The 27,812-nt window shown below is 40.7% G+C and overlaps 1 protein-coding gene across 2 annotated transcripts; it reads left to right on the top strand.

The window, feature by feature from the left end:
- The first annotated feature begins 35 nt into the window (after positions 1 to 35).
- TMEM87A (transmembrane protein 87A) lies at positions 36 to 27,384 on the top strand. Of its 2 annotated transcripts, none has more exons than XM_074867870.1 (20): positions 36 to 207; positions 1,271 to 1,328; positions 5,116 to 5,213; positions 6,076 to 6,192; positions 7,859 to 7,912; positions 8,003 to 8,059; positions 9,675 to 9,822; positions 10,564 to 10,625; positions 12,521 to 12,704; positions 13,548 to 13,647; positions 14,408 to 14,501; positions 15,687 to 15,759; positions 16,776 to 16,880; positions 18,044 to 18,102; positions 18,365 to 18,468; positions 18,861 to 18,934; positions 22,722 to 22,783; positions 23,960 to 24,015; positions 25,154 to 25,184; positions 25,525 to 27,384. In XM_074867870.1, the coding sequence occupies exons 1-20, from the start codon at positions 73 to 75 to the stop codon at positions 25,564 to 25,566; spliced, it is 1,713 nt and encodes a 570-aa protein (XP_074723971.1). In that variant the 5' UTR covers positions 36 to 72; the 3' UTR covers positions 25,567 to 27,384. The 2 variants fall into 2 exon arrangements, with proteins under 2 accessions (XP_074723971.1, XP_074723970.1); XM_074867869.1 differs by lacking the exon at positions 15,687 to 15,759 and adding an exon at positions 15,066 to 15,141.
- Positions 27,385 to 27,812: the final 428 nt, after the last annotated feature.

Genomic DNA, 27,812 nt, shown 5'->3' with positions numbered 1-27,812 from the left:
CACATCGGCCGCGTCCCCCCACGGGGAGCGGAAGAGGCGCGGCTAGCGCGGCGGCGGCCTCCGTGCGGCGGGATGGCGGCGGTGCCGCGCTCCGGGGGGTGGCGGCGGCGGCCCGAGGTCGTCCTGCTGCGGCTGCTGGCGGTGCTGCTGCTGGCGGGCGCGGCGGGCGCTGGGCAGCGTTCCAGATGGCGGCTCCCGGTGCTCATGGTGAGTGCGGGGAGGGCGGCCGTGGCGCTGCGCTGCGCCGGGGGCTCTCGGCCCCGCTGGCGGCGGCGGGCGGAGCGTGCGTGGCGTGGCGGGGGTAGGAGGCCGCTGCTGCCCCGCTCGTCCTCCCTGGGCGGCGGGGAACGCCGCGGCGGTCCGCGGGAGGGCTGCGGCCTGTCCCGCCCGCTCCTTTGCGGTCCGGCCCGGGCCGCGCCTGGGGGAGCCTGACCGCACCCGGGGCTGGTGCGAGGGCGCGGGGCGCCTCCTGCCCCGCTGCCGGGGCTCTCCGCTGGGCTTGAGCCCCCCTTTGGCGGGTGGGCGGTGGCGACAGGGGCGAGAAGGTGTCTGCGGGGAATAGCGTCGGTGGGCGGCGGGGAGGGGGGGCGGCCGCGGTGAGGCCGGTGGGGAGGGAGGCGGCCTCCCCCCGGCTGCGGCCCGGCCTCGGTGGGGCCTGTGCGGAGACAGGGCGCCCCGCGCCCCCCGTGCGGCTGGACTGGCGGCCCCCGCTCTGGCCTGGCGCCAGGTGAGCTGCGCCCCTGGAAGATCGAACCGAGAGAGAGGTGGGCCTCTGGGAAGGCGAAGGGATCTCCAGCGCTTCTGGTGTACCCGTGCGTGTTTGGAGTTTTGTGGAGAAAAGTTGGTTTGCCTCGCGGTAAGTCTGCCTTTACCAGGCTGTGGAAGGGAGTAACGTACGCTTCCTGTGAGGCTCTGGAGCTTCAGGAACAGAGTTAAAGGACCACAGTGAACGCTCCTCCTGATTCTTAGAACAAAAATTTTTGTTGGATAGTCCAGACCTTCTTATCAGCAAGAAAATGCTAATCATTTCAACAGATGTCGATGAAATTGATTCAGTTCTGCAGAACAAAAAAGCGCCAAGTGTCACAAGCCATCTTTAAGAGTAGGTTGTAGGGGTGGTGAGGCATGACTGGAAAATCCAGCAAGGCAGGCTCTTGATTTGGCATTCACTTTCACTGCTGTATTGACTTAAAACTCAAGTGGAAGATGTTTACTTAAACTCAGTGACGTTAAGCCCTCTAATATTTCTTACTTTTCTGTGCCTTTGCAGGGGAAGAAGTTTAACTTTGGGAAGATTCTCTTCAGCAACACCACCATTTTTCTGAGATGTAAGTGGTTACAAGGGATTAACCTGCTCTCTCTGCTGTTTGACACCCCCCCTACTTAAACATTTGGGACTCAAAACACTGTGAAGTGTTTAACTGCACTGGTTGCAGTGACAGCTGATCTAGCACTGGATGAAAGCCGTAGCTCTGCTATGGTTGGGTATGTTAACAGCCTTGAAGCTTCCCAATTGTAATCTGTTTAGGCTGTAGCAGAAATGAATGGTTCTGTTCAGGCCCTCTGTGGAGAGGGCAAGATCGGCAATAGGCACACCACTTCATTTCAGATAGTGGGTAATGAGGTGTGGGATGTGCTGAGCCCTGCTGTGAGGTGTGCTTTCCCATTTTAAGATATGCTAAATTCCTCCATCTGGGAGATCTGGTGCTGACTGGGATGGGGGCTATTTGTATTGCAGAGTGACTGATACCAGTGTGCAGGAAGCAGTGCTTTTTGAGTCCTTGCTCCTTTTTACCTGGGTGTTCTGGGAGTGATAAGGGAATGTCGTTGCACACTATGGCAGAGCTCTCCTGAGAGCTGTTTTCTCCTCCTGATCACAGTGTGTCTGTGCTACAGAGCAGACGTTTGCAGCCTTCCTGTTCTTTCTGTTTACTGTTCTTTGATCTGGCCAGGGCTATGTAGGTTGCTGCTCAAAGGAGAGTTTCTGTGAAATACCCTCTTATCTGTGAACATCAGGGCAGTATTTAGACGGTAAGGAGATGATATAGGTGACTTGTGGAAGCGAGTAGCTGATTTAGAAAGGCTTGAAATCTTTCCCATGTACTTTGAGCACTTTAAGGGGTTGTTTGCACCAGTTTTACCATGGTGGGAAGCTGTTTGATCTCCAGCTGCTAATTGGGTAGTTATACAGGTACAGTGCCTGTGAAAGCCCTCCTGCACTTGTGTCAAATGAGGAAATAAAAGTCACTTTAGAGATGATTAGTGGAATCTGTGCCTTTGTTACTTCAAGACTCAGTTGCTGCAGTGATTGTGCTCTTTTTAAACTGAGAAAATAAAGGTATCATAAGGATTAGCTGATGCTTCTTGATGAAATTGCATCTTACTGTGCTCTACTATGTTTAGTACTTACCTTACTGATTTTCAGGTTTAATTTCAGATACCTGCCCTTCTTGGGATACTGTTTCAAAGGGAGTTTGTTAAAGTGCCTCCATTAATCCTACAGGAATCTAAAGTATGAGGATAGTATTAGAGTGGTTATTAGTAAAGGTCCATCATGTCAGGGTTAAGGTTTGCTCGCTTGTCAAGTGTAGCTCAAATGCTGAGTTTTGTGTCTTGCAGCAAGATAATTGCAAAGTGTGCAGCTGCAGGATCAAATTTGATGCTTGGGAAAAGGAGAGAGCATTTGAAAGGGCATTTGGAGCTTTGGTAGGTGTTGGGCTTCCCTGTCTAAAGTTTAACAGAAATCATGTACTTGTACTAACACGGCATCTAAGAGGTGGGTTCCCGCAGTGAAGTGTGCAGTAAGTCTAATTGTGAGGCGTATGGCTGAATTAACCAAGAGAGCGAAGGAACTGAAGCACAGAGAAGATAAAATTTGTTTGTTGTAAGACAGGTTTGTGGCAGATCTGGCAGTAATTTGATCCTCTGGCTCCTGATAATGGACTTCAACTACACTGTGCTGTCAGCCTTTAAACAGCCATGAAGTCTTAAAATTCTTTAGTGAAGACACCTGTTTTACGTACTGGTGTGATTAAAAGATTTACATGAATTTAGATTCTGAATCACTGATGGAAGGAACAAAGTCTAGGAACTTAATTTCAGTTTCTCAGCCTAGATGATACTTAAACTGCATTTGATACCTAGAAGCTTCAACTTTACGTATTGTCTCTTTTCTGACCATGTCTGTGTGGAAACTGGTCTCTCTTGTTTGCTGTCTGTTGGCTGATGTTTGTGTGGACAGTGTGACCCTTCTTGCCCGCCATGATTGCTCATGTTTTTGGTGAGCATCTGCGTCTCCTCCTCCACTTCCTCCATCTTTTTCTTTTCCCTTCTTGATTTTTAATTTTTTTTGTGTGTGTGTTTGTGGTGTATTGGTGTCTGATGCTTTCTGCTTCTGACTGGGAAGACTGCCACTGGTGTTTAATATTGTCAATAATGAATTTATTTTTATCTACTACTTTTGTTAAGTGCTATTCTAGAAGGCATCTGGTTTCCTGTCTAGGATCGTGGTAGAAATCCTGCTCTCTGTAAATGAATACAAAGACTGCGTTGGAGTTGAATATTGCTGGTTTTGTTTGAAGGCTAAGGATCTTAGATTTCCATGTTGCTGAATTCAGTAAATGCCATGGATGCCTTTTCTGTCTTTTAGGGTGTTTCCTTTTCAAGGTTTCTGTAATTTTGGTGTTTGCAGATACTGGAGGATTGTTCTAGTTGTGACCCTTTTTACCTTTAGTTGATGTTACTGCTGAACACAGAGTTTCAATAATCTTATTTATTTTTAATAGCACGTTTTGAGATGTTCCTCATTTGATCAATTTTATCACAAGAGCCTTTGGCTTCTAAGAATTTGCCATCGACCCATGTACACTGCAGTGCTTGTATTGCCTATTAGTTTCTTTGTTGTGCCCTATGCAACATCTAGGGCTACATGGAAAATGTATGCCTCGTTTTCATGCTTACCAGAAGGTGTCATAAGAAAACTCTTATTTTTCAGTGATTGCATTCCAGTCTTTTTTTTTTTTTTTTTTAAATCTTTGGTATGAGAGACTCAGTTGTTGAGTTTTTAGCTCTAGGAATACTTGCTTTAGTAGTCATGTGGTTTACAGTGGTGTTAGCCAGTTAAGACTCCATGACAGGGTCTTTTTTCTAATTGCATTTTTTACTTGCAGTGGTCAATATGGAAACATTCACTAAAAGCTCTGTGTGTGTAACAACTTTGTGGGTGTCTAGTCTGAGATGAATGTTGCCTGTAAAGATGTGGGCACTTGTTAGCCACTAGAAACATGCTGTCAACTTCAGAGAGTTTTGCCATCTGTTGACTGGCAAAACCCAAACATAATCATCTAAATGGCTCTTCCAAGAGTGAATATCACTGCTCATTTTGTTTATGGGTGAAGCTTACTTAATGTCAAATTCTATTCATCAGGCTTTAGTTTCGAAATGAGATTTGAAACACAAAAATCATACAATCTTTCGGGGGGGGGGGGGGGCGGGGAGGAAGTCTTGTGTTTCACTTTTCGTACATGTTGTTCTCTAATACAGTGGAAAGTTCTTATTGCTGTTTTAGGTAGCATTGCAGCTTTGACAGTGAGCTAATGTATAGATGTCTTGTTTGTCTTTTGGGAGTGGGGGGGTGGATGTTGACTTGCAAAATCTTACCTTTTTATTTATTTTCTTGATGATGGTATTGGTATATTTAAATTACCTGTGCAAATTGCCCATAGTATTAACCTGTTCTTAGCTCTCTCTACCTGCTGTGTGTCCCATGTATCTTGGAAAGGGAAATCCTTTTGTGTGTTGTAATCACCAGGAGTCACTGCTGTTCTCCTCATTTGGTATTTGCAGTTGATGAAATATCCCTGATCGTTTTGAGAACAAAAATTTTCCAAATGATCTTCAGCTCTTTAATAGAATTGTGTAACGTTATGGTGGAGTTCTGTTTTCCACATGCTGCTTTCTTTCACTGAACAGTAATGAATTACTTGAGGAAAATGTTTTTCTCTTGTTTTGCTTTCAGGTTTGTGTTTAAAATTAATTAGGGTAGTTTGGCACAGAATGGGAGGAAAAACGTGGCAGGTAGGGGGTGTCTTACATGTTTTTATCTGTTTGTTTTAGTTGAAGGGGATGAAAAATCCTGTGATCCCTCCCAAAGTTACAATGTTACTTGGTACTTAAGATATTCTGACTGCTACAATGAAGTCTTCAACTTTGGGGTAAGAATTGTGTGGAAAAACAGGGGTTACAATTTTTAGAGGTAAGCAGATCTGGGGGTGAGGTGTCTGGAGATGTCTCACTTGCATCATCATTGCTCTTTGGGCCTAAAAGACACACTTCTCCACTAGAAGATAACAAATTTCTGGATCATTTGGAATGGAAAGGAATTGATCCACAGCTTGCTAGAATTGCTGACTTTTCTGGATTTTGGGTAAGGTGGATGTGTGTGTTATATTTCTTCTAAACCCAGAAGCTTAAATGAGTGCATTGACTCAAAACTGAAGTGTGTGAGTTTATGGTAGATGAAATAATTATTTATGACAATGCTTAATGACAACAAATAGAAAAAAAATGGACTTTTTTCACATTCAGGCTAAATTCTGTTCTTTATGGAGGCACACTGCAAGTATTAGCAATTTATATAAAATGTATAGAGTTTCTATTGAATATGGTAGAACATAACTGTGGTTTATACTGTGTAACACCTTTCCCTATTTATTTAAAATATTAATTGTGACAGTTGTAACAACCGAATACAGTAGTGAGGTCTTTAATCTTTATAATAATGTAGTTTGTTTGTGTGTACTGAAGTTTATGCTGGCTGCTGCATCTCCACTGCAGGAATACTGGGATTTTATTTTTTTTAAGTAGGTTTTAAATCTTATTCAAATTCTGTATGGGGTTTTTTTGGCCCTTGTTTTTATAGTCTTGTGTGGCCTTGATGGCCTTTATCCTATTAAATCCTGTTCGAGCGTGTGATCAGAGGGAAGTTATGGTGTTCTCCAGGTCTTGCAGCTGCCTGCTGAGATAAACCATTTGGTATACTGGATGCTAACCTAAGTTCTGTTCTGTGCTTGGCAGGATGAACAGGCAGAGTACTATTTTGGGGCTACATCTGAAGAACATCCGGGTTGGTCAGGATACTATGCCACGGCTTCTCTCCTCTTTCCAAATTGCTCTGAGCTCTTCAGGCCTCAGGTATGGGTAGAAACTTCACAGTTGGTTCTGTTCTCTCGTACAATATACAGAGAAGATGGTAATTCCTGTTAGATGTGTTAGCCTCCTATGTAAGTATCACTTTAGGTTGGGAGGTACTTGTTTTTATCTGTTTAGGACAACCAAACTGCAGTGAAGATTTCATAATTTTGCTTTACTTCTGGCTTGCTGTTCAACATCTGGCCCACCATGGTGGGAAAAAACCTACACCCAAACCCTGTAAAGTTCAGTGTTTCTTTTTGTTTGTGGCTGTGTCCTGAATTTGTTTCGCTTACAGAATGCTACTGCTGGTAGAGTAGAAGTGTGAATCTCTGGCAGCAGAGTAAAGCTCACACTAAATTTGGGGTCAATAAAGGACTGGCATTTTTTTTGCTCAGATAATGTTCATTTATAATGAAATGAAAGAGTGTTGAGAAATGGGTTACTTAAGCACTGATGGCAGGCTAAAAATGAAAAATAAGTAGTGCTAAAACATGTTTGAAACAAATCAAATGGAAGAGAGAAGACAATGCAGAACAGCATAGGGAAGTAATGTGCAAACATAGGCTCTGCACCAGCTGTATATCACCAGGCGAAGCTGTGTGATCATACTAATGACAGTGTAACACGCTGTCTTTCTTTAATGGTGTGCATACTTAAGAATTCAAGGCAAATCGTGCAGTGTTGCATCTGTATTCAGCCATTCCTGATTTAGACAAAGGGTTTGGGTACAGAATACTGGGAAATGTCTCATAACTATTGAACCTAGTGTTGTGGGGTTTTGTTTGTTGTTTTGGGGTTTTTTTTTTTTGTTCTTAAGAAAACATGCCTACAGGTGACTTGAAAAGGGTTTTTAATAATCTGTTTGCATGCCTCTAATTCCTTTGATATGCAAAGACGGCTTGAAAGGTTTTTTAAAAAAATAATCTGTCTGCTGCCTGCTTTTTATGTTTAATATGAGAAGTGTCAGTTCTACTTTACTTGGTTTTATCGAAGAGATCTTGTGGGTTTAGCTGTGTAATGTGAACTTGGGCATCTTAACTGAATGTTCAGGTTGGTAAAACTGGGGTTTTAAAAGTCTTTAAGTGACTTTTCTTCCAATTCCTTTGTAAAGTTTACTGAAATTTTAACAAAATATATTCCTCTCAGATACTAATTTCTGAAGTTTCACAGCAATTTCTCCTTTTGATTGTTCAGCTTTTTCCTTGTGGTATAGCAGTTTCACTGGATTTCAAGTCACCGTGATTTGGGAGAGTTGGCAAAATCTGGATCTCTAATAGGCGCTCACTCATCTAGGGACTTTCTTTTGCATAGACTAGGGCAGAAATCTCCAAATCCTGTTTCTGTCTGTGTAGATTTCATCTAGTAATGGAGATAGCCAACAGATTCATATTCAGAAAATAAAATTAACTTCACTACTGTTGTGTCTGTGGGTCCAGGTCTAAAAATAGACACCTGTTGTCTGAGGGGGGGAAAAGCAACTCTCAAATGACAAAATACTTAGATAAGTATTCAAGACTCCCTCCACAAATGGACAGTTGTTTGATTTAGAAAAATGAAATCTCTAATACAGAGAATCCTTCCTTATCAAGTTTACTGAAAGCTGTTCTGGTAATGTCATGTTAATATAAAGTGTCTATAAATGCTGCACCTTTCTTATATTTTGTAGATTTTCTATAAAGAATTTGTTCATCCAGAGCCTCTCTCACCTGAGAAACAAGAGGTAATTTTTTTTTTCCTTCTAATGAGTAAGTCTAGGCATGGAAGAGAGTTTTAGAATAATGATTTATCCATTTTTCTCTTTATATTTAAGGGCTTAAAAGATAAGAAGGAGAGTGGAGGAAATCACACAATGGTGGCAGATAAAACTGTATGTATATTGAATTTAAACATGGATTGGAATCCAGCAGTCTTAATTTGTTGTGGTTTTTTTTATGTCTGTTTTTTTTGCATAAAGAAATTACTGGTAGCGTTTACAGGGATGGTGCAATTCTGTTTTTTTGACACCTGGATTTTTTTTTTTCTCTTTGGCTTGAAACTAGGTAGCACTGTGTGGAAAAACAGAAAACAGAGTAACTGCTTCTATATGTGAAATACAGAACTTGTACTATTCAAACTGATGGTATAAAGTAAAAAATAAATCTATTTTGTCATAGTAATTTCATCATTGATATGATTTTTTTTAAGTGGTGGCTAATACTTAGAGATTACACTTGGTTTCATCTTTAACTAGTCGGTCTTTTTAAATGTTTTACCTAACAGGTTGAGTGATTACTTTTGATTTTTGAATTTGTTAGTAATTTTTGTTACATATTATGTTCAAGCCTTAACTAGGAACGAATGTCAACATAGCTTCAAATTGAATGTCCTGGATACCAACAAAGAAAATGTTTTTTAACTCCCTGAGTACTTACAGGGCCATTTACCTTAAAGCTAGAATATAAATAGCTGTGTAATTGTGAAATGAGAAATCAATGCAGCAAAAGATGAAGATATAGGCAAAAATGGTATATAAAAATATATCCATTTTCTTTCAAGTTTACTGTGTTTTTAAGTCTTAATTTCAGTCAATATCAGCATAAACTTTTTGATACATAAAATTCTGTTGGCTTTAGGGCTTGTTGCCAGGAGGTTTCTTAAAAGGAATGCATGCTCTTAATACTGAAATTGTCTCGGAGAGGCTGTTATAAAAAAAGTCTTTGAGTCTTTGTGGTAGTGCCGCAGTGGTCATGCAGGTGGCATACTACAGATAGTCCTAGTTTTAACCTTAAAGCTCTTGGTAAATACTGCAATTTTTCAGATGGTTAGAACATCTTCAGTTGTGGAATTAACAGTTTTGTATGCTGGAACCCAAAGAAGTCTCTGATTTATTTTATGGTGCGAATATTTATCTGGGCAAGCTTCCTCTGTTAGGTCATTGGCAGGGTTTGAGTCTTACAGGTATAAGAGCTGTTGCAGGGGCTGTAGTAGTTTCCACAGGAAATGACTACTATGGAAAGTTTTTACTTCTCAGCTACCTCTTTTATCTTATACTAAAAAATTCAGCCTTCACCAGGGAGCTGAGTTATATGTAGCTGTGCAGTTGCCAAACAATTGATTTCAGGAGGAAAGAACTATCTCTGTGACGGTCCTGATGTTTCTAGACTGAAAACAAGGGATAGGATGCTTTGCTAAATTCTGTGTAGCTTTTACAGTACCTTTGAGACAACTCTTGCAGTAAGCCAGTATTAAATTTGCAAATAAGCCATGATCACCTCCTAGGTCTTTAAGGATTCTGCTGGATTCAAACACTAAATTTTAATTGTTATGTCTAATAAATAGATTTAAAATTTATGTGTCAAATATTTATTAACAAGTTTTAGGTCTGGGAAGAGATGAACTTTATTTTTACATGGAAGATGTCACCTATGTATGACGAGTATACTTCTGTCTTTCTTGCGTCTTCTTGATGATGCACTGTCAACATGTAGGCATTTTATTTTCAGGCAATGAATGCTGTTATCAAAACTTGGCGAGATGGGCCATATATATTTATTGTGCAAATTGGAATTACAGCTGCAAAGGATTCTACTACCAAAGTTAAAAAAATGGAGAGAACGACACCTTCCTCGTATCAAAATAAGCCCTTTACAAGTAAGATAGCTGTTTATACAGTAGGCTAAAAATGTAGTGCCATTTTTTTATGTATACCATTCTGAGTATATTCTAAGTTACTTTTAATATATACTGTGTGGTTCAATTTCACAAGACAGTATCTTTCACTTCACATAGCTGTAAGTATTGCCTACTACAACTCTTTCACATCATGAGCAAATAAGTGATTGTTAGTGTCTTGAAGATCCTAAGGCTGTTGGTCTGTCAGTTTAATGATGGAAGTAAAGAAGAATCCCAGGCAGTTCAGTTTTGAGGCTTGGTAGTGTTTTTCAAAAATGTCCAGACCAACACAGTGACTTATATTAATAAACTCAAATCGTGTCAAATACAGAGATCATAATTGTCACTTTGAAATTACATTGTAGGATGTCTAACAGTGCATTGATAACCTTTCCAAACTTCAGAGAAGTTTGAAAATCCCCATAAAAAGTTAACTTATTTGTGCTTCTGAGCTTTCCTGTTACATGGGAATCTCCAGCTCAACTTACTTTTAAGTACTGCCATGAGTTACCTGGTGATGGAGCATGTAATTTTAATTGCATGCTTTTAGCTGAGTGTGTTATGGGTCTTAACTTTCTTTGATTAAAGTGCAAGTTAGATTTAAAAGCTCTGTGAAGATTTAGAATTTCTTTACGCTTGAGTAAAAATCAGTTAAGTACTTTATCCTGGCTTCCTCCTTTTGGTTTTGTTCAATTTGGCTGTTGAATTGTCTTTTGACAGTGACAGTAGAACTGAAGGGGCCATATGAGTACCTCTCCCTTGCAGACTATCCTCTGATGATTGTAAGTAAAACAGATTTTCTTTGACCTATTAAGTCAGCTGATTTGAATCTCAATTAAATACTCTCCTTCCATACTTTAGGAAACATGAAGCCAGTGTCTCAGAAAAAATAATTTAGCAGAGTGTGTGTTTTGGTTTATTTGTTTTGTTTTTTTTTTTTTCTTTGTACTAAATACAGGGTAGGGAAAACAGACATAGGTATTTTGGATGCTTGCATGTGCCACTGATGTTGTCCTTCTCTGTATTGTTTGACTAGATGTCTATCAATTTGTAGTTCCAGAAGTTATCAGTATCATTAGCTCTAAACTGAGCAGTTTTACTGATGCTGTTTTTCTCCTTAGCTTGTATCTTAGAAAATTTGTTATTCTATGCTTTTGTTTACAGCTATCCTTTCATTTGTCACTGCTTTCTTTGTTCTTTTACAGCGTAATCTTCCTTCCTCCACCAGCTGTCTTGCACCCCATGAGGAGGTCCTTAATACTGCCTAACAGTGAAGGCATAACTGAACTACAAAGAGCTAATCCCCTTTCTATTCAAAGGAGCTGTCGACTTGGTTTCTAGTTGCCTCTGTCAAGCAGGCTAAGAAAATAGAAGAACTTAAATATTTATGTAGTGTAGACAGACTTTATCTGGGGATCAATAACAAGTAAGGTCTCTAGTCTGACTGTATTGGCCAGAGTGGCCTGTAAACAGGAGAGCCTGATGGCATTTCTGAAACATATGTTTTACTTCCTGCAGAAGTAAAAAGCCTCCAGCAGCTCTATTGACATGTGATTCACTAGTGTGAATTATCCCCATGTCACAGGTTCGGAAGAAGGTCTCTGTCTAAATGTGTCTGTAATGGAGCATCTGAATGTGAACTAGCATGCTTAGGTCCTTACCATTTGAGCTGCATGTGTCAGATGTGAAAATCTGTAAGGGATCACTAAGGAAGGTGTTTTCAGTTGTGAAAGTTTCAATGGATTGTGCAGCTAACTCAAATGCTTGCTTGGTTTAAAAAAAATTTACCTTCTGCAAGACGAGACTGCATTATTACTGTCCTATATTTTAGCTAAGTACTTCCTGCTATTCAGTTGATGTCTTACTCTCTCCTTCTTATCCCTCTTCTTAATCTCAGTGTCCTTTTTGAAAACTTAACTTGCTCTGGTATGGCGCTGTCATTTAAAAAATTCAGCACTGAGTAGCATTGTCAAGCTTATTGTTTGCTGCAGGAGACTTGTACTCTGAAAGTTCTGCAGCAAGTAACACTGGACTGGAAAAAATAGCATAAAATGATAATATTTAAATGAAGATCTGGGTTTCTTTTTCAATTCCAGATTTTTGGCTGAGCTAAAGCTTGGTCAAAAACTGAGTTTGCTGGAAATTAACTTTTGAGAGAAATTGTCAAATTATTTGAGCAGAGGGATTACAACCATCAGTTGCTTATCTCTGTTCTGTGGAATGGTGTGTAAAGGTGACTTGTAAGTTTATTTGCAGAGTACCGTAAATGTACAATGGAGTTAGTAATAGAAAAATATGTGAGAAGGGACAGGGTTTCTAGTACTTGATGATTTGCCTGAGGTCTTATCTGAGTTTTTGAAAGCTAGTGGCACTTGATATCTTCCTTAGCAAAATCGCCTGTGAATAAATTGGCAGACTGCTCTTCAAGGGAGAAATTGCTCAGAAATTCAATTACTCTGACTCCCTTTGTTGGCAGTGAGAAATTACTGTCACTGTGAAAGAATATAGAGAAGACAAAAGAAGCAATACTTGTTTCTAGTCACTTTTGTATATAAAAACTTTGAAAGTTGCTGTACTCAGGGAGAAAACTGAGCTGTCTTACAGCTGTGGAATGGAAACAAGGAAATTATTTTTCTGGGTCTGAGGTTCCCATTTCTTGTTTCTTTTTGTGTACTAGTTTTTCATGGTGATGTGTATTGTGTACGTATTCTTCGGGGTTCTATGGCTTGCGTGGTCAGCCTGTTACTGGCGGGATCTCCTGAGGATCCAGTTCTGGATTGGTGCTGTTATCTTCCTGGGAATGCTCGAGAAAGCAGTTTTCTACGCAGAGTTCCAGAACATCCGCTACACAGGGGAATCTGGTAGGTAGCAATTGCAGCTTGCAATTTAATTGATGGGGCATAGCACTAATGGCTTCTGCTAAATTGGGGTTACAGATGCATATTAAATATGTGATTACTTGAGGATTGTTCCAAAACAAAGAACAAGGAAACAGAGTTTCTGCATTTTTTTAATATATTGTAAATATCATGATCTGTGTTCTTACATGGCTAAAACACTGTTGCTTTCTCTGACTCCTGAATGTATTAGGGATAGAAGATGCTAGATTCTGGGGAGTATTCACTGTAGTGCTGGTTTGAAGTTTAAAACAGGACTTTCTAAGTGTAGCTTGTAATTACTTTCTGACAGTTGGTATTGGCCCAGGAAAGAGACTTTGAAAGTCCTTATTCAACGTGACAGCATTGCTGATGACTTTCAGTGTTCAGCCCATAGCCTGATAATGCATTTTAGGCAATTCTTTCCACATAAAACTTTGGGACTCTGAGTTTTTAGGATGGATGCATACAAATGAAACTCTGCAAGTAAAACTTCATCATGACTTTGTTAATTGGCCACACCCATGGTGCAGAAGGTTGGTTGACTTCTTTGGAAGATCATTCAGGCTGATCTTAGGGATAAACATTTTATGGATCACTTACTGTCTGCTTTCTATGGATGTAAAATTATTCAGTAGCATCTTTTATTGTAAGTGACCTATCTTTTCTGAAAGCTTAGTCCAGATGTAACTAATAAAAGGATTATACACCTTAATAGCTTACTTTCTGAAAATAATTGTCTGCTCTCATACTACAATTGCATGCAGTAGTTAATAAAACAGAAATTCTATTTTAATAACCTCACTTCCTCCTCTTTGCTTTTGGTAGTTCAAGGAGCAGTAATACTGGCGGAACTGCTTTCTGCTGTGAAGCGCTCATTGGCTCGAACGCTGGTCATCATAGTCAGCCTGGGATATGGGATAGTCAAGTGAGTAATTGTGTTACAGGTTTGTTGTGTTCTATTAAAAGGCTTTTCACTCTTGGTTTTTAATAACTTAGGGCAGTATTCATCTCCCTGTACTTTTGCTACTTAAAACGTAGGTGCTTTAGTTAAGTGCTGTGAATGTCTAGACTTCTTCACTAGTCAACAGAGACATACAATTCCTTACAGTGATTACTGTTCTTCCCACCCCCTTCTGTGTACCACTGCTGGGTAGGTTTCTGAGTCACTGTTGAGATACTCCACTGACTGGAATGGAAGCTTTATATGCCTGCCTTCTGGGCAAAGAGGAGTTTCTAGAAATGAGGGATGTCAAGAATCACTGATAGGGGAGGGGATCTGCCCTAGGAGTGTTTTGCTGTTAAGATTGCTCATCTCTCTGTCCCCAGCTGTATGCAATGGTAAAACAACATGCTGTGTGGCAGTGGAAGCTTCTAGCAAGTGTGGGTGTGCTGAGGGAACTAGTGAAGAAGAGGTGGGCTGAGGCTTCTTGAAATGGTTGTAAAAAGCTAAACAGATTAACTAGGAAACAGGACTGTTGCCAATCTCTTCCTTAGTCACATCGTACCATAAAACAAAATGAATACTAAGCTTTGAGCGACATCATAAAATTATTTCTGGATCTAGAAGTGGCTTGTCACAAGGACCTTTTATTCACATGCTTCATGCCTCATGATAGACTCAAGATGACATGACTTCACTTTTTTTTTCCCCCACTTAATCTAAATTTCATTTTGTTTTCCTACAGACCTCGCCTTGGCGTTACTCTTCACAAAGTGGTTATGGCTGGAGCCCTTTATCTGTTATTTTCTGGCATGGAAGGTGTTCTTAGAGTCACAGGGGTCAGTAATAACTGCTTGAATTTTCCCATATGCCACAGATGCTATTGGCTTTATTGACTTACACGCTAAGGGAGAATCCCAGTGCTATGCTGAAAGAAAGGAACAGAGACAGTGAAGTGGTTAAACTCTGAGACTGTGGTTAGAGATTACTGACAGTTATTTTAAGTTTCTTCTCTTATTTATCAGGATGTAATTCTGTGTATTTTGAAATAATTCTAATAGTTTTCTGATTAGTCAGGTTTCAGACACTGTATTCTGCCTAGACCCTTGTGTGTAATAGTCCAGATTAGGTAGGGCTAGTTGCAGACACAAACATACAGATTGGGGTCACCTGGCCATGAGCCTTAAAAAAACCAAACAAACAAAACCAAACAAAAAACCCCCCAAACAACAAAAAACCCCACCACCACTCCAGTTCTGGAGGCTGTACCTGGGGAAATGCATGTTAGTGGTGCTGCCACTTGCTTCATTAAGAAGTACGTTCAGGATGTGGATTTCTGTTGTTCTGTTTTTGGTATTTTGGGATAAGATATTTAACATGTCATATATTTGGTACTTTTTCAGTTTTTCTATGACACTGTGGCTCTGATAGCAAACTTGGCCCTGTCCATGATTGATGCCTGTATTATTTTGTGGATATCCTTTCATAAACTGCAGAATGTTACAAGCTTATTCACATCTTATTATTTCTGCCTTACACTTAAAAGGAATAAAAGGTGTTTTGCTTGTTTCAGTCAGGACTTTGGTAGTTTTTAATGTACACAGAGGGAATTTTTGCCACTTTTAGCCAAACTCATGGCTGCCAGTGAAGCATTCAGTTTGTCCATAGATAGTGTAAAAGATGTATCTTTAACAAGCTGATTGCTAGTGATGGAAGTGGCTAGAGCATATGGTCACAGCAACTGCCTCAGCAGAGGCTCCTTTTAACGGTGCTAGGTTGACTTTGTCTGGAAAATTACTTCTTACCTTGCTGGTGGAGAACTGAGAACTGACAGTGTGGTATTGTCAGTTCCTCTCTGTGCATTGGGCTAAACTCTTGGTTCAAACCCTCTGTTTCTGTAGTAAAACTCGGAAGTACTGTGGTAGAGTATTTGTGGTTTCTCATGAAATAGTCTGACCCTCCTCACTTCTTCTGTACCTGTTTCCTTTTCAGTTTGTTCTTATTGGCTCTCTCTTTGTCTCCAGGCCCAGAATGATCTTGCCTCCTTGGCTTTTATTCCCCTGGCTTTCCTAGATACTGCCCTGTGCTGGTGGATATCCTTCACTATTTTACTTGGTGGGGTGTGTTTTCTTTCAGATTTGTTTTTTTGGGAGTCTTCTTGGCTGAACTCTTTTAAATCAGCTTCAAGTATACGTTCTTTTTACTTCTGGTAGAGTTAATAGAACCTCTGTAACTGAGGTAAATTTCTGCTACAGCTGGTGCAAGAAAAACTAGGTAACCAGTAGATATTTGTGTTAGAGCAGCTTCTGAACATAGGCTAGTTAAGTCTGTCCATTATCAGTCTGTTCTGGTGTAGCTCAGTAACAGTACCATAGTAGTAGCCTTTGGAGAACAGACTTGCTTTATGTTTTGGGGAGAAGGTTGCTTAGCAGCATCAAATCTAAATTTCTGTAAAATTTGAACTCATCTTGAAGTAGGTGACAAAATGGGGTAGGGTTAACTTTTTGGTCTCTTGACATATTACATCCAAATAACCATAATCTTGTGTGACTTTTTAGCAGCTGCTGTCAAATGCTGAGCTCAAAGTCATGTATAACAAAATCCCTACAAAGTGTTTTTAGTGGAAGGCAATCACAAAACTTTTAAAAATATGAATAGCTTGCTGCCCAGCCATGACAACCCCAGTTCTCCATGATGTCTCTCCTAAGCACTTGTTTTGTCACTATGGAAATCAAATTTCAGGCAGAAGGGTGGAGACGCTTATATACATTAATTGGATTTTAACTCAGTTCTAGTTCAGACTTAAATTTCCATTTATCGAAAGTATATCTGACACTTTTCTGGAGGAATGGGCCATAATCCAGAAGAGATGCTTGGATACCATCTTTGTGTGACAAGAATTCTAGGTGTAGATGACTAAATAGCATGAAGGGGATGGATCCTGCTCTTTGGTACCTTTGTCATAGGGTGAGCTTTTCTTCTGCTGAGTCTGGTCCATCTTTTTGGAGGGTGAAGTGTGTGGGGGGGAGAGCTGTTGATTGTAAGATGTGGGTCCTCCTAAGTCTGTGACGAGCTTGTCCCTTCAGAGGCTTTCCTTGACTTTCCATACATATTCATCAGCTTAACTCAAACAATGAAACTGCTAAAACTTCGAAGGAATGTTGTGAAACTCTCTTTGTATAGGCACTTCACCAACACACTCATCTTGGCAGTAGCAGGTAAGCAGAAAATTACGTTAATCAAATAAGAGCATTTGCCATTTCTATATATGGCTTGATTTGATCCTTAAAGCAGATTTTTGAGTTTGGTGACCCTTCTGTAAATTCAAACTATTTGGTACTTCTAATAGTTGACCCATTTCTAATAGTGGGTCTGTGCCAAGTGTTATGTTGATACTTCAGAGGCAGTGGATTATTAGTCCTGGTGTTAAGATCAGGACTAATAGTCCTGTGCAGCTCCTCTAATGGAGTACTTTGATCCCTCTTAAAGCTGCTGGGGGCAAAATATTATTATCCTATGCTGTTAACTTCACAGAGGTAGTTTTTGCCAAAATCAGTATTACTTTGTACTGTGGGGTTTTTAAGATGTCTGAACATCAGCTAGCTGAAGACCGGAGTGATTCTTGGAAAAACAGTATTCTTGGTATTGTAACATAATGCCCTCTATTGTGGAAGAATACAGATTCAGATTCTCTTTCCATTTGTAGTAGTGATGAACTGAACTTCAGGAATAAATCTGGTGCTTCCAGGTGCTCAGCTCCACATCTATTTGCAAATACTATTCATATGATGAGCAGAAAACTTCTAGGGACTGTGCTTTTTTATTTAAACAAGCAAACAGAAAAGTGCATTCCTTTTAATCAACAGCTCTGATTAAATTCCTTTCAGCATCTGGTTCTTAGTCATCGTAGAATACTTTAGTGGAGGGAAGTCTTCTAAAACTGTGGTGAGAGCATAGTTTGAGCATTTCAACTCTTGTGGGTGAAGATCTGAAATGCTTACACATTCAGGCAGATCAGATGGTTCAGTTACTTCAAGGTAGGCTTTATTTATCAACTGATAATGAAACCATGGTTTGGAGGGTAGATGAAAGTAATGGAAGAATAGTGAATAGGGATGAGGAGTTGGCGAAATACTTCATGCTTGATTTATGCCTTGTGTCTGTGAAGAACCAAGAGCAAAATATACTGGTCTGTAGCTAAGTTATCATAGAAGGTCAGTGCAATAGATCAATCTCTTGTTTTACAAAACTAGTAAATTGGATTCCAAGAATTCACTATTTAGGTCTTTGCCCTTTGTTTGGGAAGCACAGTCCTGTTAGTAGTCTATTCAGATTAACATATTTTGTAGTAATAAGCAGCTTCTTTGTTTTAATATTGCAGCATCTATTGTATTTATCATCTGGACCACCATGAAGTTCAGGCTGGTTGACTGTCAGTCGGTGAGTTTATATTGAATGCTTCCAGCAATTGCTGCCGCTTGATAAGTTTCACATTTGGCAGTGTAAGAAGTGAGATTGGGCATTCTGGAACAGATTTTTCTGTGAATTAGGTCTAGAGTAATATACCACATGCTAAAATTCTCATTGTTGTGGTAAGAAGCCTCTTTCTCAGATGCCTTTAGTTCACCCTTGGAAAGAGCTGAGGACACGGACTCTCTTTCTTCACAACTTTTTCTATTTGTGCTGCTGTTTTCCTTGACAGGACTGGCAGGAGCTATGGGTGGATGATGCTATCTGGCGTTTATTGTTTTCAATGATCCTTTTTGTCATCATGATTCTGTGGAGACCATCTGCTAACAACCAAAGGTACAGCTTTTCTTACCTCTTCCTAAAAATGCTATTTTTTGGGAATGCTTGCTTATCCAAAGTAGTACTGGTGGGTGATTTTTTAGTTGCTGTATATCTGTGTGTATATCTCTATATATAACCTCACTATATCTTTGAGGTTACTAAGCAGCATGTGTAGGGGTTGGAGGAAGAGTAAGTGTAGGAAGTCACATAGATAAAATTCAGTCTGTTCCTGGTGGTGAACTTATTTATAAAGAAGTGACTTAAACTTTTGATTATGTAGTTTAGCATAAGTCTTCAAAACAATAAACTACACAGAATAATCAAGTCATGTGAACGTTGGTGTAATGAATCTCTTGGGTGGCAAGAGATAATATTCTAAGATAGCTTTCATTCTTTCCCTCCTAAAGGTTTGCTTTCTCACCACTGTCTGAAGAGGAGGATGATGATGAGCAGAAAGAGCCAATGTTAAAGGAAAGCTTTGGTAAGAGAAAATTTTTTTTCCACCTGATTTCAGTGTTGAAGAGACACTTCTGTGGAGGGAGGTCTCTTGTTCTCTGGCAATAAGTTCATTACTGCTGTAAAAGCAGAGTCAATGCTTCCCTTTTGCCATTGATTTATGCAGTTGTAGAGGAAACATTGGCTTTATGGTTTAGTGTTTACATTGTCTGTTTAACTGGGGTTTTCAGGTGACACTGAACACACTGCTACTGTTGTGGTTGCTTTACTGTGTCCGCTGGACTTTGTTTTATTAAATACGTGAAGTCATAGATTTGGATCCAGTCATGATAAGGATCTCTTGGATATTGTTGCTAGGCAATGGTTTAGTTTACAGTTCTCTTTTAAAATCCAGTTTAAGGATTTTCATCTATTATCTGTTCTCTGAACTTTGCAATCTTCTTCATTTTCCATATTGGGCCTACTGCAGAAATGTTCAGTGTAAACATACAGATGAATATGTTTATGTATTCATAAAATTACATAGGAATGAGAGTTACATAGGAGTCCTGCTCTATAACACTAGGTTGCATCTTTTTCTCCACTCACACCCCTCCTACTATAAAACCCTCTCTCATCCCTGCCTCAATCTCCCTACTATGTCTATTATAACAATACTGTTTATAAGTTGCGTAAAAGGTAGGGTGACACACCCACTGCTGCTGTCTGTCCACAAATCAGTTCTGCTGGGATATATCAGTGCTGTTTGACTTGTTTAGGAGCTGAGGAGTGTGTAATCCCTTTGGTGCATTTGCCAAATCAGCTATATCTGGCTGTCTGCCAGGCTGGGAGACGCATGTTGCCTCGCAGCTTTTAGTGAACCAAGTGGCTGGTCAGCAGTCGGTAGGTACATAAATTTTGGGAGGTGCATGTGTCTCAGAATGGTTGAGGCTGGAGGTCTTCCTGTCCAAACCCTCAGCTCAAGCAGGGTCGCCTAGTTGGTTGTCCAGGACTGTGTCCAGATGGCTTTTGAGTATCTCCAAGCATGGAGATTCCACAGCCTCTCTGGGGAACTATGTCTTTGAGTTCTATGCTGCTTATATTTAGCTTAAATAAAAGGACTAGAAATTGATATTTCTTAGGTAAAACTGCAAAATTCAGGAAAAACTATGTACTCTACCTGTCAGGAAAAATACTACAAGCCTTTCAAAGGGAAAGCATTGTCTTAATGATTGATGCCAGTGCCAGCAATAGAAGTCCAGAGACTGGAGAAGGATCACAGGTCAGCAGGAGGGCACCCGAAGAAAGCAGCACAAAGGAATTCTGGCCAATAAGTCAGCTTTATCAGGGACCCAACTTAAATGGCTCTATGCAAATGAAAATAGCATGGGGAATAAACAAGAGGAATTAAGAGATGTGTACACACCTATGATATGATCTTAGTGCTATGCTGGACCTTGGTCTCACCAACAGGAACGGGCTGTTGGGGAATGTGAAGCTCAAGGGCAGCCTTGGCTGCAGTGACCATGAAATGGTGGAGTTCAAGATCCTTAGGGCAGCGAGGAGGGAGAGCAGCAAGCTCATTACCCTGGACTTCAGGAGAGCAGACTGTGGCCTCTTCAGGGATGTGCTTGGCAGATTAGCATGGGATAAAGTCCTGGAGGGAAGAGGGGCCCAAGAAAGCTGGTTAATATTCAAGGATCACCTCCTCCAACCTCAGGAGAATGCATTCTGACAAAGAGGAAGTCAGGCAAAAATGCAAGGAGGCCTCCATGGATGAACAAGAAGCTTCTGGACAAACTCAAAAAGGAAGCCTACAGAGGGTGGAAGCAAGGACGGGTAGCCTGGGAGGGATACAGAGAAATTGTCCGAGCAGCCAGGGGTCAGGTTAGGAAAGCTAAAGCCCTGATAGAGTTAAATCTGGCCAGGGATGTCAAGGGCAAGCAGAAAATCTTCTATAGGTGCATTGGTGATAAAAGGAAGACTAGGGAAAATGTGGGCCCCCCTCTGGAAGGAAATGGGAGACCTGGTTACCTGGGACATGGAGAAGTCTGAGGTACTCAATGATTTTTTTTTGCCTCAGTCTTCACGGGCAAGTGCTTCAGCCACAGCACCCAAGACGCAGAAGGCAAAGGTGGGGACTGGGAGAAGGAAGAACGGCCCACTGTAGAAGATCAGGTTCAAGACCATCTAAGGAACCTGAAGGTGCACAAGTCCATGGGACTCGATGAGATGCATCTGTGGGTCTTGAGGGAACTGGTGGATGAAGTTGCTAAGCCACTATCCGTCATATTTGAGAAGTTGTGGCAGTCTGGTGAAGTTCTCTTTGACTGGAAAAGGGGAACCATAACCCCCAGTTTTACAAAGGGGAAATAAAAAAACCCAAGGAACTACAGGCCAGTCGGTCTCATCTGTGTCTGGCAGCAGATCTTCCTGGAAACTATGCTAGGGCGCATAGAAAATACACAGGTGATTGGTGACAGCCAGCATGGCTTCACTAAGGGCAAATGGTGCCTGATGAATGTGGTGGCCTTCTACGATGGGATTACAGCACTGGTGGATAAGGGAAGAGCAACTGACATCATCTACTTGGACTTTTGCAAAGCTTTTGACACTGTCCCACATGACGTCCTTGTCTCTAAATTGGAGAGACGTGGATTTGACAGATGGACCACTCAGTGGATAAGGAATTGACTGGGTGGTCGCACTCAAAGAGTTGTGGTCAATGGCTCAATGTCCGGGTGGAGAGTAGTGACAAGTGGTGTTCCTCAGGGGTCGGTGTTGGGACCAGCGTTGTTTAACATCTTTGGGGACATGGACAGTGGGATCGAGTGCACCCTCAGCAAGTTTGCCAATGACACCAAGCTGTGTGGTACGGTTGACACGCTGGAGGGAAGGGATGTGCCATCCAGAGGGAGGGACCTGGACAGGCTTGAGAGGTGGGCCCATGCAAATCTCATGAAGTTTAACCAGGCCAAGTGCAAGGTCCTGCACATGGATTGGGGCAATCCCAAGCACAAATACAGGCTGGAGCGATAAGTGGATTGAGAGCAGCGCTGGGGAGGAAGACTTGGGAGTAATAGTGAATGGAATACTGACTATGAGCCAGCAATGTGCACTCGCAGCCCAGAAAGCCAACCACATCCTGGGCTGCATCAAGAGAAGTGTGGCCAGCAGGTCGAGGGAGAGGCTTCTCCCCCTCTACTCTCATGAGACACCGCCCCCGCAGTGCTGTGTCCAGCTCTGGGGCCCCCAATATAAGAAGAAGGAGGCCGTGAAGATGATCAGGGGGCTGAAGCACCTCCCCTGTAAGGACAGGCTGAGAAAGTTGTGGTGTTCAGCCTGGAGAAGAGAAGGCTCTGGGGAGACCTTACAGTGGCCTTCCAGTATTTAAAGGGGCTACAGGAAACCTGGGGAGGGACTCTTGATCAGGGGGTGTAGGAATAGGACAAGGGGTAACGGTTTTAAACTGAAAGAGGGCAGATTTAGATTAGATAGAAGGAATAAATTATTTACTGTGAGGGTGGTGAGACACTGGCACAGGTTGCCCAGAGCAGCTGTGGCTGCCCCCTCCCTGGCAGTGTTTAAGGCCAGGCTGGACCGGGCTTTGAGCAACCTGGTCTAGTGGAAGGTGTCCCTGCCCATGGCAGGGGGTTGGAACTTGACGACCTTTAAAGGTCCCTTCCAACCCAAACCATTCTGTGATTCACTTGCCTGTCTTGTCTCTTTGGACTTGATGAAATACTCTGAATGAACACTCAACACTTTCCCTTGCAGTCTATGAACAATTATATTTCAGTTATCCCAATCTTTTTTCCTTCTTTTGTCTTCAGAGGGAATGAAAATGAGAAGTACAAAGCAAGAACCAAATGGGAATGCAAAAGCAAACAAAGCTGTGAGTATGTCCTCCCTACCTTCAAAAGATAGACATCTCTCTCTTTTTTTGGTTGCCCCCCAGTCGTACCTCATAAATATGTGAAGTGTTCAGCCTATAAACGTGAGTTTCCTGGTTTGCTTCAGAGTGGGAGTGAGTCAAAGTATCATATGTTTACAGTACTTCTGAAAAGAAAGTAAATACAGGTTTTTCATCTAATTTCCTGTAAGTGCAATGGAAGCTTTAGAATTCAGTCTGTTCTTTAGGAATTTTTGCACAATCCAGTATAGATAGAACTGTATAATACTATATTCTGATAATGAATAATACATTATTTTAACAAGTTTGTCAGGCTGAGAGGGAGGTTGAGACACATTTTAAATAAACTAATTGCCTTCTAATTTTGAGATTTGTGATTCATGACTCAAATGGGGTGATATGTATTAGATAGCTACCTAAATAGTTTGGGTGAAACATTTTTTTAATATATCTGCATTTTTTACATGTGTCTTATAAGCAGAGGTGGTTTTGCATTCAGCTAGGAGGTAGAAAACGTGTCTCAGAATCTCTAATGGGATTCATGCATAAATTTAAAAGTGGAAAGAACCTGTAGGAATTCATGTTTTTTCTGAAAGGTTGGTTGTAACTGTATACTACTTATCTGAGGATTACTTGAAAATCGAATTTTTCTAGTTTGGGGATGGGTGAGATCAGAAAGGGTCAGTTCTCCAACTTCAAAACAAGTGTGCAGGTGTTGTGAATTAGTGCTCCTCAGATAGAAATGAGAAATCTGACAATACAGTTTCATTTACTGTTGCAAAATCTAGCTTGTGCTTTTTATAATAATTTTTCATCTGTAACATCTAAAGAGAATTTCTTTTGTGGGAGACTAAACTAGATTATGTAAGTAACCAAAGTGTCCTGAGGGCCTGCTTTTCCTAATCACCATTAGACTATTACGGAGTTGACAGTTATAGGTGGGTTTGTTTTTTTCTTGGAATGTGTTTTCTGTAATCCAGAAATCAAATTGAAGGTGTTTTTTTGGTGGGTTTTTTTGTTTGTTTGGGTGTTTTATTTTTCTTGAACTGACTATAAATACATAGTTTTTTGTCAAGTAGGCTGAGAACAAAAAGGCTTGCATGTGACAGCATTTTGGGAAAACTGACTTTTGTTTCCACTTAATTTCTGTACTTGTAGCAGGAGGATGACTTGAAGTGGGTAGAGGAGAATGTTCCTTCATCGGTGACAGATGTGTGAGTATTTTTATAGTTGCAATAAAAGCAGGTTCCTTGGGCACAGGAACACAAATACATTAGAATGCCTTACAAACTTGTGTGCTGCGCTTACATGAGCAGATACTGAGTTCAGCCTGGAATTGGCCTCTGACTTCTTAGCATGTTTCCCCTTGGCTTTGTGCAGTCTGTCAGACTTACAGTTCATGCCACTCTCTCTTTAGTGCTCTGAGAAGTCCTTTTGAGTATCTTGCCACTGAATAATGTCATTTAGTTTTCAACTGTATTTGGAATATCTGTTGAGCCATTTTTATGCTTCTGGCAATATGGTCAGCTATGTAGGCAGTCCATACCCTGCTTTTAATCACTTTTACATTCTAAAAATGTCAGTATCTGTGTCTAAATTTTTCACAGCAAAACAGAAGTTCACAGATTAATTATGTTCACAAATCTGAACAGGTAATTTTGGCAGAGGCTCTGGATTTAAGTACTCTGCTTGAAGTTAGTTAAAGACAAGAAATAAAGCGAAGCTTCAAGAGGTTGAAAAAGTGCATTTTCTCAATTGAATTTATCTTTCCCAGTTCCAGTACTTAGTTTTTGAAGAATGATAGGATTCCTTAAGCAAACAAGGACTAGACTGGTATAAGCTAGGAAAGGGTACTTTGAGGTAGTCTGCTGCAGGGTTTTCTGTTCTTCAAAGTATGATCAGGGTTGTGAAGAGATGAGATCCAAATAGAAGGGAGATCTATTGCAGCTGAAAAGGCTATGGTATCATATCACTGATTTTGATTTCTAGCACGTGTTTTTACAATATGGTCCCATATTGTCAGCATCTTCAGTGTAGTTCAGCAGTGTTCCTGTATGAATGTGTGGCTTATCTCATGGCAACTTGGAAATTGTTCGTCTGGTAATGAGACACTTAGAAAAAATTAATTTTAAAACTATGAAGATCATTGAGGATACTTCTTGGGCTCTTCCTCCTTTGTGTGTCTTTCGCTAATATCTATCTGTTTAATTGAAATGTCTATCTTCAGTATTGCTCTCCTGTGCCCTAAAAAACTTAAAGTGCAACATAAGGCTCATAATGGTTGTCAATAATACGCTCTCAGTAGTGCTCTAATTCTTGTAACTACTTTTTTTTTTCTTCTTCCCACTGCAGTGCTCTTCCAGCTCTTCTGGATTCGGATGAGGTCAGTAAACAAATCTTCAGTTCAAATTAGTCTTCTGACATGCCAAAGGAGTCGTAAGTCAGCTGTTAAGGCCTTGGCTTATTAGAACTGGACTCACTGCTGGACTCACAAGATCAGAGAAATACTGTAAGGGGGGGAAGGATAGTGGGGACAACCATAATACAACTTCTTAGAATACAAATGTGTATTCTAAGTGGTGTCTCTGCTGTGTAAGTTGGACTCCTGACTTAAAATGCATACGAGTGTGCATTTGCTCAGAATGTGCAAAGCATACTACCTTATTTCTGAATAGCATAAACCTGTTGGGAGAAATGACAACACTGGGTGTTTTATTTTCCAGGAAAGAATGATTACACACTTTGAAAGGTCCAAAATGGAATGAAGGGAGTAGCTTTCTGCTATTGGAAGTGGGGACGCCTCTTTTAACGTTGCTTGGTGGAGCAAGTGCATCCTGCTGACTTGTTTCTTGATCTCAGCCTTGGAAGTTTGATGCTTTATTGTCATGAGGGCGTCTTGCTGTGGAAGAAGTTCACAAGGACATTATAAACCTTTTGGAAATTTGAATTTACAAAGTTGCTGCAAGTTTGGATTTGTAAACAGTTTAAATGTGTATTATTCCAGCACCTTCTGTAACTTTTCAAATATTTAATCTGTGAAACTAAAATTCCTAATGTCTGCTTGAGGAGTTTATATTTCAATGTTACAACTGACACTTAGAAGTGAACTGCCTGTACCTTTTTGGGGGGAGGGTGGGGACAGATAGAAATAAGCACTGAAGAAACAGGTCCATTTTCTGGTAGATAATGGCTTACTGCTGTTGTGTCCAACATGAATGAGAGGTTTTTAGAGAGAAGCTCCTTAATGAAGAAAATGAAGATGCCAGAAAGGAAATATTTGGAAAAGTTACAGTGATACAAGTTTTTAACAAAACCAAGTGCAATTTTATTCATAACACTGTGTAAGAAAGATTTTCTATTTTAAATGCCATTGACCTATAGGTAACAGCTGCATAGAGCTAACACTTGCTGTTGTGGCACATCTCATTGCCGGCAATGTGGTGGTTGCCTGGAAAAATGATTTGCCCCTACCTTCCATGTGTTTGCATGATTTAATTTAAAAAAACCAAACAAACAAAACAACAACACAAAACCAACTGAAACCAAACCACCAAACCCACTCCTGCAGTGCTCCACGAGTGCTTGATGACTCATGTTAAGCAGATAGTAACTAGAGGTTTCAGCAGAACTCTTCTCCCTGCACATGTAACATCTCCCACCAAGAAGTTGGCACTCTTCTATGAGGAGAGGGCATTGCTTTCAGGGGGGTGCAAGCACTGCTTACCTTACTTGAAAGATGCTTTAATAGGAGTCTACAGTGCTGGGATAGTTCTGTTCCCAGTGTCTGTTTAGAGTTGCCTCCCATGTAAGTGATTTGATGGGTGGGCTTTCCTTTCCCAATTGGTCCCTGTGGCCAAGAGGTACTCTGAGATCACTGTGTTTCAGTCAAAGTTGCAGATTTCTATTCTATATATTTGCTTTTTGTTTCTCCTTTTCAAATGAAAAAGAGCTTTTGGACAATGTTCTGGTTTTATTCTATGCTTGGCTGTAGAGGCTTCATTTGCAATAACTTACACCTGGAAACCCATTGTGGACTGTATGACAAAAGCTCTAATTTGGGTTTAAAACCTTTATAACTGGTAATTACCAGGCAAGCAGCAGCAGAGCTGGACTTCCAGGGAGCTGGTGTGGTGGCTGCTGGAATGGCACAGGGAGTCAGCTTTTGTGGTTCTTCACTCATAGCTATGTCAGCAGAAGTGAACTTGTGCCTGTACTTCATTCATTCTGCTGTAAGGTCTGGTAGCTGAGCTCTAGTTCATCTTTATCAGCAATTTATGCTGAAACATGGCACTTTACAGTAGAGTAGCTGAGGCACAAGTGCACAGTAGCTTCTGCTAGCTGTGCTGTGGGGGCAGCAAACCCTCAGCGGAGGGGCAGAGAAGAAAAGCTGTGGCTATAACACCTCAGCCTGCCTTTGCAAGAGTTGCTGGAGTTCTGCCATCCCCTTTAGGCCACAGGTAGAAACTTTAATTAGAAAACACTTCTAATTTGCTATGCTGAATTGATATAGATAAAAAGAAGTTACCTCCGTGTCCTTTTGGGGAGAGGAAATTTTGTGAAATAAAGCTACACAAAACTCGCTATTTAATGGGTATTTTGTTTTTTAGTTTTTTTAAAGTCCTATTGTTTTGGGTTGTTTGGGGTTTTTTGAGACAAATAGGGAAAAATATTCTCTACTCGAAGCACAAAACAAGTTTGTATGTACTATTTAATAAAAGCTAGGCCAAGAGTAGAAAGGCTTACATTGTGTCCTTCCACTTTCTTACTACCTGTTCTCTTACATGAAGAAGTGTTAATCTCTACAAAAAGCTCCCTCACTTTTAACTCCTTATTGCATGGTATTTATAATGCAATTACTCCCAATAGTGCTTTTTTTTTCTTGTTAAGCTTGTCAATAGAGTGCAAGTCTGTCATTTGAAAAGCTAATCTAGATAGGGCAAATCTTAAATTTCTGAACAGTAGTGAAAGATCTGAACAGTTTCCCTAATTGCATTCACAGTTTAGTAATTTA

The sequence above is a fragment of the Strix uralensis genome, chromosome 4, assembly GCF_047716275.1.
Source record: "Strix uralensis isolate ZFMK-TIS-50842 chromosome 4, bStrUra1, whole genome shotgun sequence".
NCBI classification, from domain to species: domain Eukaryota; kingdom Metazoa; phylum Chordata; class Aves; order Strigiformes; family Strigidae; genus Strix; species Strix uralensis.
This window is presented reverse-complemented; position numbering and strand designations above follow the sequence as displayed.

What these genes read in the sequence shown, in the direction of transcription:
- TMEM87A (XM_074867869.1), top strand. Translation starts at nt 73, where the DNA reads ATGGCGGCGGTGCCGCGCTCCGGGGGGTGGCGGCGGCGGCCCGAGGTC. An exon ending in CAATGGTGGCAGATAAAACT is followed by an intron (nt 8,060 to 9,674) that starts GTATGTATATTG and finishes TTTTATTTTCAG; the next exon opens with GCAATGAATGCTGTTATCAA. An exon ending in CCTTCATCGGTGACAGATGT is followed by an intron (nt 24,016 to 25,153) that starts GTGAGTATTTTT and finishes TTCCCACTGCAG; the next exon opens with TGCTCTTCCAGCTCTTCTGG.